The following is a 13,039-nucleotide window of genomic DNA, read 5'->3' as shown; positions in this document are numbered from 1 at the left end:
AGCTTCAGAGGACTGTGGTGGCATCTGCAGGATCTTCTCCATGTTGCTCCACCTGAAGACATCGACAATGCAGCACTACGACTCGATGATGTTCTCCACCTGCATGGTGCCGAACAGGTTACACTGTTTGTTACACTGTAGCCCTTGGTTTCCACCTGCACAAAACGACAACACAAAAAGCACATAAAATGGCTAAATAGTAACCGCAAACTGAAGTGGGAAAGTAATGGTGAAAGAGATTTCAGTAAGACAAGAGTCAGCACATTGCAACTCATGTTATGCTTGCTCTGCACAAATGCTCTAGACCAATAATATGACGTTTTGTGGGAGGGCAATACTGTTTAACACAAACAGAAAGTGACAAGGGGGCCCTACCGTAGCTTAATGGTAGGGCACTTGTCTACTATGCGGCCGACCCGGTTACGAGTTTGGCTCGGGTCCTTTGCCGACCTTTCCCCATCTCTCTCCCAACTCGCTTGCTATCATTACTACACTGTCCTATCAAAATAAAGGCAAAAGCCGCCCAAAAATAGTTTTAAAAAGAATATGATAGCTGGCTAACTAATATCTTGCTACAGATGCGTGGTGTCTCTTCTGGTGCACCTTCATCAGTTCATCAGTTTATCCAAGCTTATGAAGGATTAAGGTAAGCGTACCCATTAAGCCCACCGAAATCTAAATTTCTTCATTTTTCAATCATCTTCACACAATTTTTTTGTGAAATGATTTCTTAAATAGTAAAGGGCCGTACACACACGTCGCTGTTAGTTACTCGCTCAGCGAATGAACTCAATAGAATGTCAATGTGTCCCAGCGAGACTCGCAGGAGATTAGGCGAGTACTGTACAAGCGATGCGATGTGGGCGGATTCCGAGTTGAAAATATTTTATCTTCGAGCGAGGCGAGTAAGCGAGTAACCAATTGGAATGCAGAGTTCGGTACTTCTCAGTTGTCCATTGGCAGTTAAAGCCGCGGGAACTTTCAGCGAACGTTCCATGAAAGAGTGGCGAGTAGCCGAGCAAGCGAAATGCTAGCTTTGTGTGTGTACGCCGCATAAGATTTACCTCTCTTCTCAATGTTTATCACTGAATTGATGAATATTTCAAAGTACAATATGAAGAGTTTTTACGAGAAAGGTGAAAAGTCTGAATGGGCTTAAATGGTACCTTTGGTACCATTTAAGCCCACTTGTGTTCCAAATAAGCTCATATAGTTATTATATCCCCGAAACGCGGAGCGTCGGGGATGTAATGGTTTTGCGTGCGCCGCCGCCGCGTCCGCGTCCGCGTCCGCGTCCGCGTCCGCCGCCGCGTAAGGTCTTTCGTGTTAACGCGATAACTTTTCAACGGATGTTTGGATTTGTCCCAGATTTTTTGGGTGAATGCTCTAGGGCAGGTTCATGAACTGATTCAAGTTTGGAGGTCAACACTTTCAAGATGGCTGAATTCAAGATGGCCGAATTTTTGTTTTGTCCATAACTTCTGACCGGGTGGATGGATTTGTCCCAGATTTGGTGTGTGAATGCTCTAGGGTAGGTTCATGAACTGATTCGAGTTTGGAGGTCAACACTTTCAAGATGGCTGAATTCAAGATGGCCGAATTATTCTTTGGCCCATAACTACTGACCGGGTGGATGGATTTGTCCCAGATTTGGTGTGTGAATGCTCTAGGGTAGGTTCATGAACTGATTCGAGTTTGGAAGACAACACTTTCAAAATGGCGGAATTTTCATTTGGCCCATAACTTCTGACTGGGTGGATTGATTTGCCCGGTAACACCTTATTTTAATGGTTCACCATTTCAGTGAATCTACCATATTAGGTACAGTGTAATAACCAATGTAACAATATTTAATACCATGTAATACTAGTGTAATACCAGTGTAACAATATGCAATATCAGGTACAGTGTAATGACGAGTGTAACAGTATGCAATACCATGTAATATAGTGTAATACCAGTGTAACAATATGCAATACCATGTAATACCACTTACGCACAAACACATGATGTAAGTAAAAAAATTACATTGTATTAAATATTGTTACACTAGTTATTACACTGTACCTAATGTGGTATATCCACTGAACCATTAAAACAGTATTACCATTTGCCCCATTTTTTGCTACATTTTCACAATAGTCGTTTGGTTTTAAGCCTATGCACGTCATGTCACGTCTGTATGTATCATATACGTTTACGAAATGGTGGACGGGAGTGGTAGGAATGATGGGGGACTGGAAGCGTTGCGTTTCGGGGATATACCTTAAGCAGTCGAAGGCGACTGCACAAGCTGTCTAGNTTCTCTATCAAAATACCTGGTGAGGTGTGTGAGTTGAGTTTAAACAGTGTAGCCTACATGGCATAAATGGTTTCAGATCAAAATATTCTTCCAAAATTTGCTCAAAAAATAATGCATAAAACCTAATTAACCTAAACCTAATTCTTATTGATTAGTGTTAGTTCATTACATTACGCCTTTTTGACCTACAACTTGAGATTGTACAGCACTTTTTATGTCCCTCAAAGGCATTTTTCATTAGCATGCATGCCAACTTGCATGCATTTCAATGGGGTGTACCATTTAAGCCCACCTAGTACCCATTAAGCCTGCCTATACAAAAAGCTATTTTATGGAAATAATCAACTCCACAAAAACATTTCATGATGCATTTCTTTAAAGATCAATGCCAAACAAACTGGAATATGCTTAGAATTCATACCTAACCACCTTAAGTCTTACGGTAGAATAAGATAAAGATGGTGTGTGGGTGTATCAAGAGAATATCAGCGTTTGCTCACTGATAAAACACATCTTTCCATTTGAAGGGAAATGCTATAATTTAGTAAAACACTGCATGTATATATATATACAAATCATTACATTTACCTCTTAGTTCACTAAATATGAAAGTATTTTCAAAATATTTGACTTAAAACTAGCTGAAATTCTATGATTTCGGACATGTCCCAAAACAGCAAAGTTTTAAGGCAACTTCTTGTCAGTAGTCCTGAGACTGGGTTCACTTCGCTTTCACTTTCACTTTCAGTGCGGCAGGACGGCACCATGATCAGGGTACCTCAGTCATGGAGGAGGATGGGGGAGGGCACTGGTTGACTACATCCCCCCACCAACATGGCGGGTCGGAAGTCAAACCGGCATCCTTTGGACTACAAGTCTGAAACCCTAATCTCTTACCCATGACTGCCCATAGTATGATTATGGTCAAATGTACACGACTAGTCAGATAGGCTAATTAAGCACTTTTACTGTGAATAGTGTACAGCTTGATAGCAGTGACTTTGTTGCCAGTGGAGATGGGCTCTACACCAAGCCATACCATGCCCAGGGGGGTCACTCATGTCACAGCGTACCCAGAGAGGATCAACAGTGGGACACCTGCCAATGTAATTACATACTGGAACCAGCTCATTGTGTACCACAACAACAACTGTCTGTGGTAAACACATGGGAAAATAACAGCATGGTGATGGTAAATGCACAAGCCAATATAGAGGAAATTGAGACTACGGAAAAAGTGATGATTATGGTCATATAAATTCTTTTGACAGAATGTTTTAAACATGACAAAGCCGTACACATTTTTAAGGTTCCTTTTTAGGTTAACTTTGTGAATATATAGCATTTATGTGTAATGCTATTCTACTGTAGTCCCAAATGTTACCTTGCTGTCTTCATTGGCAGTGGTTTAGGAGGACCGATGACCCTCTTCTGTTCATCACCAGTTTCCTTTGGATCATGCAGGTCATCGCTCAGAGTCTTCAGTTTCTTCCATGTCCTTTCCATTTTCTTGCTTCAACAGGAGATGGGGCTGCTTGAGTAAGGTGATGCAGACAATCAAACAAAATAATATGAATATGCCAGGTCCCTAATTGTTGAGGTGTTCATCCGGCAGCAGCAGATTTCACCTACGTGACGAATAATGACCGGAGCAGAGATTCACAGTTTTCTTATTTTATTCAATAAACACGGAGCTGAACTTCAGCATGACTTCACCTTGTTCATGCTGGACTCGAACTGACCAGTATGCGTGATCACGTCACACCCTATATCACACGCAGGTGATTGATTGGCTGAACCATCTTACTGTACACAACATTCTATATCATAATAAGAGCGCTACGTTTAACACCCCCACTCGCTCTTATCCCATTACATCAATAGAAAACAAAATCACATCGAAAACAACTCATTACATCAGAAAACATTGCATTACATTCAATTACCAAACATGTGTCTCGCAAAACCTCTCAGCTTCAGCTTAGTAGCTGGCTTGGTCAAAACATCAGCAACCATTTGCTCTGTAGGACAGTACTCCAAAGTAAACCTTCCATTATTTACATTCTCCCTGATGAAGTGGTACTTTATGTCAATATGCTTGCTTCTCTGTCTATTCACAGGATTTTTAGCCAGTGCAATGGCACCTTGGTTATCTTCGTACACTGTGCTCTGTGCATATTTGTAATTGTCAACACCACTTAAAAGTTGCTCTAAGTAAATGCCCTCTTGTATGGCTGATGCTAAGGCCATATACTGTATTCTGCCTCACACGTCGATAAAGCCACTGTTGGTTGTTTCCTTGTTTTCCAAGAAAAAGACCAAAGAGCTTCCCTCATTAAGACTGGCACAATACCCTGATGTACTTCGCCTATCGACCAAATCTGATGCCCAGTCAGCATCACTGTAGACCCTTAGGCCTAGTTTTTCTGTGTCGCTTCTCCTAAAGTACAATTTCTTCTCTTTTGTACCTTTGGGGTAGCCTATCTGAACACATGAACTGTGTTCAAGTGCTCGATAGATGGATCAGCAGAGTGCTGGGAGGGTATACTCACCACAAAACTTATGTCTGGCCTAGTGCATGTGGGTAAGTAAATTAAGCTTCCTACAGCCTCCCTGTACTTTCTCGGTTCTTGCATTTTCTCTGCATCTTCTGTGTACTCAAGCTTAGGTTCACATGGTGTTTCTCTAGGCTTGCAGTCCTGCATGCCAAACCTGTCTAAGACCTTGTTCACAAATTTCTCCTGTGACATTGTAACGACACCATCTGTCTGTTCAAAATCAATCCCCAGGAAATGCTTCAGTTTCCCCATATCTTTCATTTTAAACCTTTCGGTGAGCGTCCGCTTCACCTTTTTCAGCACCTTTTTGCTGGCAGCAATGATGAGATCATCAACCCATGCTATTATGATCACCTTTTCACCATTTCTTTCTTGTGTGTAAACACATGTGTCTGCAGCATTTTGGACGAAATCATTCTCAACCAGGCATGTGTGTAGCATTGCATTCCAATTTCTCCCAGATTGCTTTAACCCGTAAATGGATTTCTGTAGCTTGCACACTAGCTTCTCACCCCTGTCTGATTTCTTTTCAAACCCTTCAGGTTGCTCCATGTAGAGCTCACAATCAATTGGTGCATGCAAATAAGCCGTCTTAACATCCATCTGGTGTAAGACTAAATTCTCCTGCACTGCTTTTTGCATCACAACCCTTACACTTGTCATGTCAGCTGTGGGTGAAAATGTTTCGTCGTAATCTGTACCTGGTTTCTGACTGTAGCCTTTTGCTACGTACCTTGCTTTGAATTTGTCAGACCCATCAATCTCGTTTTTCAACGTGTAAACCCATCTACCCCCCACTGTCTGTTTGCACGGTGGCAACTGGGTCAGGATGAAGGCCTCGTTCTCCTCAAGAAATTGCATCTCCTCTCTCATTGCAGCTTTCCACTGCCTTGCTTTGTTTGACGCAATGGCGTCCTGGTAAGTATGAGGTATATCACACACTGCCCTGTAACAACAGTCCACGCAAGTGTTGAGATTGTCCTCCTCTGTGTCACCTGTGTCATAGTCCTGCAGGTGAGCCGGCCTCCTTTTGGCCCGTGGTGGGTTCTTTCTGTAACCAGTCTCTGTGACATCACCTGGCTGGGTACGTTCAGTCTTTTCAGGTGAAGCACGAACACCACCACTCTGGACACACTGACCTGCATTTTCAGGTTTCTCATCAACCCTCTCATCATCATCAGTGTTGTCAACCATGGTATGTATGTCCCCATAACCTGTGTGTGACTGCTCTGTTTGTGTACTCATCTCATTTGTCGTTTTTGTTGTGAATTTCACCAACCTGTGTTTCTGTACCTTCTCTTTGTCTGGGTAGTACACTAGGTATGCCGGGCTGTTTTTGTCTAAGCCTACGAAAACACCTTCGTCACATCGCGATTCCATTTTGCCTTTCTCTTGCTTGTAAGCAAAACACGCAGATCCAAACTTTTGCAATTTGGACAGGTTAGGTACATTGCCTGTGAACAGCTCGTATGCTGTCTTCTTTGTGCGCCTATTGTAACACCTATTTCTCACATAGGCTGAGGTCTGAACAGCGTAGTTCCACAAGTTATCAGGTAACCCGCTTTCGATCAGTAGGCATCTGCTCATCTCATAGAGGGTGCGCCAACCTCTTTCTGCAGTGCCGTTTTGGTGGGGCGAGTAAGGCGTCGATGTCTCATGTCTAGTCCTATTTTTCCTTAGGAGTGTCTGGAACTCGTGCCCTGTAAATTCAGTGCCGTTATCGGAACGGACACACTTGACTTGCCCGTAGGGAGCTACATCCGCCAAGAATTTCTCTGTGGCCTTAACTGTGTCACTCTTCGACTTGAGAAAGTACACAAACACAGTGCCTGAGTAATCATCTGTAAATGACTGCACATATCGGTGCCCTTCCATGCTCGGGGTACGCATGGGGCCTGCTAAATCAGTGTGTACTAACTCTAGGGGCCCCTTTGCCTTCCTATCTGGCTCCCTGTTTCGTGTCTGTGTGAATTTCCCTTGTGTGCACACATCACATGACATTTTCACCCCAGAAGAACCTCCCTTAATCTCCATGCCCTTCACCACACCTTGTAAATTTTTCACATCTTCCAAATTACAGTGACCTAATATCTGATGCCAGGTTTGCACATCATGACACACTTTTACATGGTCAGCATCATTCTCAACAGTAGGCAAGTAATACAAGTTACCACTCTCATGTATGTCAAACCTGCGTCCATCACTGCCGATAATGCGACTGTCCCCTTTTTCGAAGATCACCGTCGCACCTCCGTTGGCAGCCCTCGACACCGAAAAGATGTCGTGTGGGTATGTCGGCATGTAGAGTGCATCCCTCAGCTGCGCCCTGCGTTGCTGTCCCCTGCTGTCCAGCAGGTGGATCACCGCGGTTCCTCTGCGCTGCGCCATCCCGTTGCACTTGCTTCCATCCGCCAACTAGGGTGACCACCTGTCCGGACTTCGGCCGGACAACCCCGCCCCTTAACTATCTAACCTAGCGTCCTTGCGCAGTACCCGTGGCTTCAACTGGCTGACTCCCCGCCTTCGTGTCACTCCCAGACTTCGTGTCATTCTAAACAGCAGGCTGAAATGAGGAAGCTGCGCTGCCATCTTACCTCGACTAACTCGGCTACCAAAAACAGTTTTAGTTCTAAAACAAGATGTTTTGGGAAGGATTTTCGCATTTCATTACACCTACATCCCCACTCCGATAAAGGAGTCATCAGAACAACTAATTTAACGTTTCAGAGACAGTAGAGTATACGATAGACAATCCCTCTGTTGATGTAGTCTGTATTTATTTCATCTTTTTTCATGCATGCATGATGTGCATAGCCTACAATTTATTTGAAGTACTTTACTGAAAGTAAATGTCAGGAGTGTGTTGATCAGCTGTGTTTTAAAACGAGAGGCAGCCGCTTCTGTCAGCATTTTCTTTTCCTGCAGACGCTTGGATAACCATAGCAACAGCACGAGCTCAAAATACAGAGAGCGCCCGTGCAGAAAGATGCTTTCTTTGCCCTGGTTGAAAAGTTATGAGAGCCCTCGTTGTAAATGCATTTAGCGGACAAACTTGCTTGCACTATGCGTTGCCAGTACAGCAATACAGTTAATTTGTTGTGCGGGGTCTGTAGTAAAATCTGGAGTAACATGGCGGACGCAGATATCGGAAACACGACCGTCTGTCAATCTAGTTTGTGTCAATGACGTTGCCTCGTATATCGAGGCCATAAGCACAAGGCGAGGAGGAGAGGAAAGACAAAGAGAGGGACACACGAACGTCGTAAACAGGTCGTAAAAACGGACCGATGGCCACCCTACCTCCAACTCCACCGAGTGGATGGTCGACTGGAACGAGTGGTCGAAGCTCTCGAACTTATACTCGAACTGATGTTGTTGACGATGTTGGAAGTCACCACCCGGGTCGACCATGATCCATTTCTTCTTCATGTTGCCCAGTGGCCTCTCTCGCTGGTAGTTGGCCATGAAGAGGGCGTCGTCGGCTCCATCCGCGCCATCTTGCTCGGCTCCAACCGCTCCATCTTGCTTCTCCGCGAATTTTCTGGCGCCATCTTGCTCGCGCTTCTTCTTGCAGATGGACTCTGCGTGCGTGGCGTTCTTGCAATGGCCGCACCAGACTCGCCTGTAGCATTTTCGCGCCCTGTGTCCCTTTGTTCCACACTTGTAGCACGTCATGTCGGCATCTTCATCTTTTCTGCTATTTTCAGCTCTGCTCTGCCCTTTGTTCTGTCTCGCGTACGTCTTCATCACGTTGTCTGTACTTTGTTCTGTCATTTTCATCTTTTCTGACTCTTCATAAACCCGCAGCCTTCGCTTGAAGTCTGCGAATGTGACATTATCTTCATTCTGTGTCACATGCACCGCTAATGGCTTGAACGCCTCTGGTAGCCCGCCTAGCACCATGGCCACGATCAGTCCATCACTGAGGGTTTCCCCTGCTTCTCTTAAAGCTGTGATAATGTTCTCTGCCCTAATCAAGTAATCAGTAACAGTCTCTTTTTCTCTCATTCGCAACTTTGTCAGCGACGTGTACATGTTAATGATTCTCGGCTTACTTTTACCGGCGTAATGCTCTCGCAGTATCTTCAATGCTTTTCTGCCATCTTCAGCAGCCTCGTGCCTGATTAGCGACAGGCTCTTGTCATCGACTAGCCTTACCAGCTCGGCGTAGCAGTCGGCATTCTTTCGTCGATCATCGTCGTTCGGCTCCTCCGGTTCATCTGACAAAATTGTCCCTTTTAGCTTCAGGATGTGTAGGCAGCTCAAAAACCTCGTTTCCCACAGGTCGTATCTTTCTTCAGACCCGTCGAACAGCAACTGTGGTGCTGGAACTCCAGTGGCTCGGTTAGCCATCTTCACCACGAGCCCGCCAAATTCTCCTCAGCTCCAAACTGAACGTTATCGCGTAATACTTTGCGCCTAACTAAAACTACTGATGCTCGCTCTTCTTCGGCCCTGGGCCCATAACCTGTAGAGGTGTTCATCCGGCAGCAGCAGATTTCACCTACGTGACGAATAATGAGCGGAGCGGAGATTCACAGTTTTCTTATTTATTCAATAAACACGGAGCTTAACTTCAGCATGACTTCTCTGTTCATGCTGTACCCGAACACTGACCAGTATGCGTGATCACGTCACACCCTATACTCATGAACGGTCATCCGGGTACTTTGCTCTTAAATTTGCGTTACACCACTTTATGGGTGAAAACAAACCGAATGTCTCATTGACTTACATGCTACATTGGCTAGCCTAAATGAATACATTCCATGCTTCAGCCACGGCTGTTTGGCTATATTATTTGAACAACCGGCAACGCAACACGTTTTCGGCATGTTGCGCGTGAACAACGCTAGTCTACAGGTCCGTATCTTTCGTTTATTAATCCCCAACATCACCAATTGACTTGCATGTGTTGTTTTCCCCCACAAATGGGCGTAACGCACATGGAAAACGTCACGCCGTTCATGAGTATATCCATGCAGGTGATTGATTGGCTGAACCATCTCTACTGTACACAACATTCCATATCACAATAAGAGCGTTACATTTAACACTAATGAATTCAGACATAGGCTACATTTCCCAATAGCATTTCCCAAAAGCCACCTAATCTCAAATACATGCCTGATTCTTTCGTGACTCAGCCAAATACAATTCCGTGATATTATTTGGTAGGCTATATTACGTTATGCAATTGTATATGTGATTTTTATTTCACACTTTTAGTTATGCTAGGCATAGAGATCAATAATTAGATATTTTAGACAGGTTAGTGTACTACTAAAGTTAGCAATGCAGATTCTCACAAGATTTTTGTACACGAAGCTCTCAAAGTTCACAAGCCATTGTTTAGAAGACAAACTAATTAGAAAAAAAATTAGACGCTATACATAAATGCTCACGAGCGTACACGTTAAATATAAATAAATACCTCGACCCCAAAAGCGATAAAAAGGTAAATTCACAGGGCGGAAAGACCCTAAATCACCGTTTCATCGACCAATCACATGCAGGTAGGACACACGTCACGTCCGTTAGTGAATGTGGTTGTGAACACAGGTTGTGAACGCAAAACCAGAGATATTTTTTTAGGAATCCAAACTCTCTCTGGCAAAACGAGGACTGCGCTATTCCTCATTTCAAGGACGATCGTCAACCATGAAATGCTGCATGCATGTAGTGGATAGTGATGGACCCATAACAAGTTTTACGAATACAAGCTGGGAGAAATTCAGGAGTTCAGTCTTTCTGTGGAAAGGCCTAAACTGCAGGGAAAGTGCAGTGGCAGAAGATGCAGTGCAGACATTTCAGCTGGAGGAAAGCCAGGATCCCACTCCTGTACCAAATGGGATTGGGTACCACAGACGCTGCTACCAACACTTCACCAACGTGACCAAAATAAGAAGAGCACAGATGAGGGAGGAGAAGGCAGTGCTTTTCAACAATGCTGTGACAGAAGGTTAGAATCAGAATGAACCATTGCTGTGGTGACCGATGCCGTGAGAAAAATAAGTTACAAGTTTAACAGTATCAGAAAATAAAAGCACAAATACAGCAATGAGCAGGATTTGGTAGTCCGGCTTCAGAAATTACAATCCCGCACTATTTGTTGCAGTCATTATAGTTAATTAGTGAAGTCACCTGGACAAATCCAGGTGAAATCACCAGATGATTTCACTAATTAACTGGTGCAGTGAATTAGTGACAAATTAAATCTTACATTACACGCAGACTGCCTAAATCACACATGTGTAGAATACGCCTCGTGTGTTGAAACATCGTTAAATATAAAATACGTTCTGGGTCTATCTTCAAAAGACCATTGCCTTACTTACAAACAGAGAATCTCAATATGCTTTCAATGTTGTATGAAAGCACCTGTTTTATTATATCTTTATACAGTTCTTATCACGATTCTTACCTTTAAAAGACGATTGCCCGAGGACACGCTCTCTCGGGCTGTTTTCTTCCGCTCAGCTGTTTCAATACAGCAATCTGATTGGGTTGTGGTTTGCCTGTTATAGAGATTATCTGCCGTTATCAAGTGGAGGGACGCAAAAAAAAAAAAAAAGTGGAGAGACGCAAGGCATCTCTGACAGGCACGTGACGTGACGAATGCAAGATGGCTGCTACCAGTGAAATTAAACCAAATAACTTGAACTCAGATGATTCAAGTTCTTTGCCGTTAAAATCCAAAGAAGAAGAAGAAGAAGAAGAAGAAGAAGAAGAAGAAGAAGATCCAAGTTCTTTGATTAGGCCTACATTAGAAAGGTTCGCGGTTTCATGCAGCAGTACGGATCCAGATTGGGAAGAAGAAAATCTCCACCGCCAAAAAACCACCAGAAAAAGAATAAAGACAGAAGAAGTCGAAACATCAAAACATTTGCGGTGCTATGCGCACATACCGTTAGCTTCTAAAGAACATGAAGCATGCCATCCTTTCACAATGACACGGTGGAATACGTACAGGAACTGCATGCGACAGTGGCTCTATTTGAGTGGTGAGCACAGAAAGACGGCTGAGGCACACACACACTGCCTTGATCTGGAGTATGAAGACATTCCCGAGGACGCTGGTTTCCATCCCAGATGCTATTCAAGGTTTATTGACAGGAGAGAAATCTCACGAGTGGAAAAGCGTCTCATACGCAAGGGAAACGATGAGAGGCCTGCTAGTACTGACACTCAACCAGTGACTGAAGACAACTCAAGGAGTGAAGATAATTCAATCCCATCAACATCGACTCCGAGTGTTACACAGGAAAGTAGATCAGACTTGCCCATCTCCATCCCTGACCCACTCCCTTTTGACCTCTGCATACTTTGCAAGAAAAAGAAATACACCCGCAATTGCATAACAGGCAAGCGAAATGTAGAGTATTTGACGACAGCGTCAACAAAAGGTAAGCGATATCCAAAATTGACGTTCAACATCCCATCAGTCCCCCAACAGCAGAACACAAACTCACACACAGTGGTTGAATGGTTAACCACTGCTCCTTGACATAGGTTAGGGTTGTCAAACTCAGGCCTGGGGGCCAAATTTGGCCTGCTGAGCTATCATAGGCTATTTGACCTAGAGCATTTCCAATGTCTACAGTTGGCCCACATACACCATTAATAGGCCTGCTATCAAAACGAGTGCATCACAAGACTTATGAGTGGGTACAGACTAGTGTAACTTATGGTGCATTCCCCGAGGGTGGGAGATGGGATATTTCTGACCTCCTACATGCTGAAATGCATTGGAACGCCTGTTGAAGTGGAATGTTCAAGTCGCGAGCTGGGGCCAAAATGAAGTGAACATCAACACAGCAATGACAGTGCACAGCATGAGTGCACGGTGATAGAAATAGTTCAAGTTTGACTTGCTGGTTGGAACGCTTTCAAGTGGGAGGTAGCTGCCTCCTGGTTGCATACCTGGAAGCTCCCACCGCAGGGGAATGCAACATTAGGCCTACTAGTAGACCTAGGCCTAGGCCTACAACAGTAGCCTAACTGAATCAAGGGAATGTATGGTCTAACTTGAAGTATTAAGTACTTGTACAATTTCAGAGCATTTTTGAGCAAATATAGAATTTGGCACGCAACTTCATCCCAGATTTTGCCCGCTGTGGATTTTAGCTTGATAGGCCTACCCCTGACATATGTCATAACAACTAAACGTACAGGAACG

The 13,039-nt window shown here is 44.1% G+C and overlaps 1 protein-coding gene across 4 annotated transcripts in view; it reads left to right on the top strand.

The window, feature by feature from the left end:
- The window catches only part of LOC134440288 (uncharacterized), a 31,403-nt gene that overhangs the window by 12,502 nt on the left and 5,862 nt on the right, over positions 1–13,039 (top strand). For 2 of the 4 annotated variants that reach the window (XR_010032940.1, XM_063190298.1), the window contains exon 1: positions 11,462–12,266. The exons of 1 other annotated variant lie outside the window; for it this stretch is intronic. Coding sequence is in view for 2 of the 3 variants with exons in the window: in XM_063190298.1 (XP_063046368.1) it covers positions 11,486–12,266 (781 nt within the window). In the remaining variant the exon portion in view is untranslated. Of the gene's footprint in view, positions 1–10,394; positions 10,823–11,461; positions 12,267–13,039 lie in introns of those variants that run through there. One more of the 4 variants, XM_063190299.1, reaches the window with a different exon arrangement.

This window comes from Engraulis encrasicolus, chromosome 23 (genome assembly GCF_034702125.1).
Source record: "Engraulis encrasicolus isolate BLACKSEA-1 chromosome 23, IST_EnEncr_1.0, whole genome shotgun sequence".
NCBI lineage: Eukaryota > Metazoa > Chordata > Actinopteri > Clupeiformes > Engraulidae > Engraulis > Engraulis encrasicolus.
The sequence above is the reverse complement of the archived record's forward strand: the minus strand, read 5'-3'. Positions and strand labels throughout refer to the sequence as shown.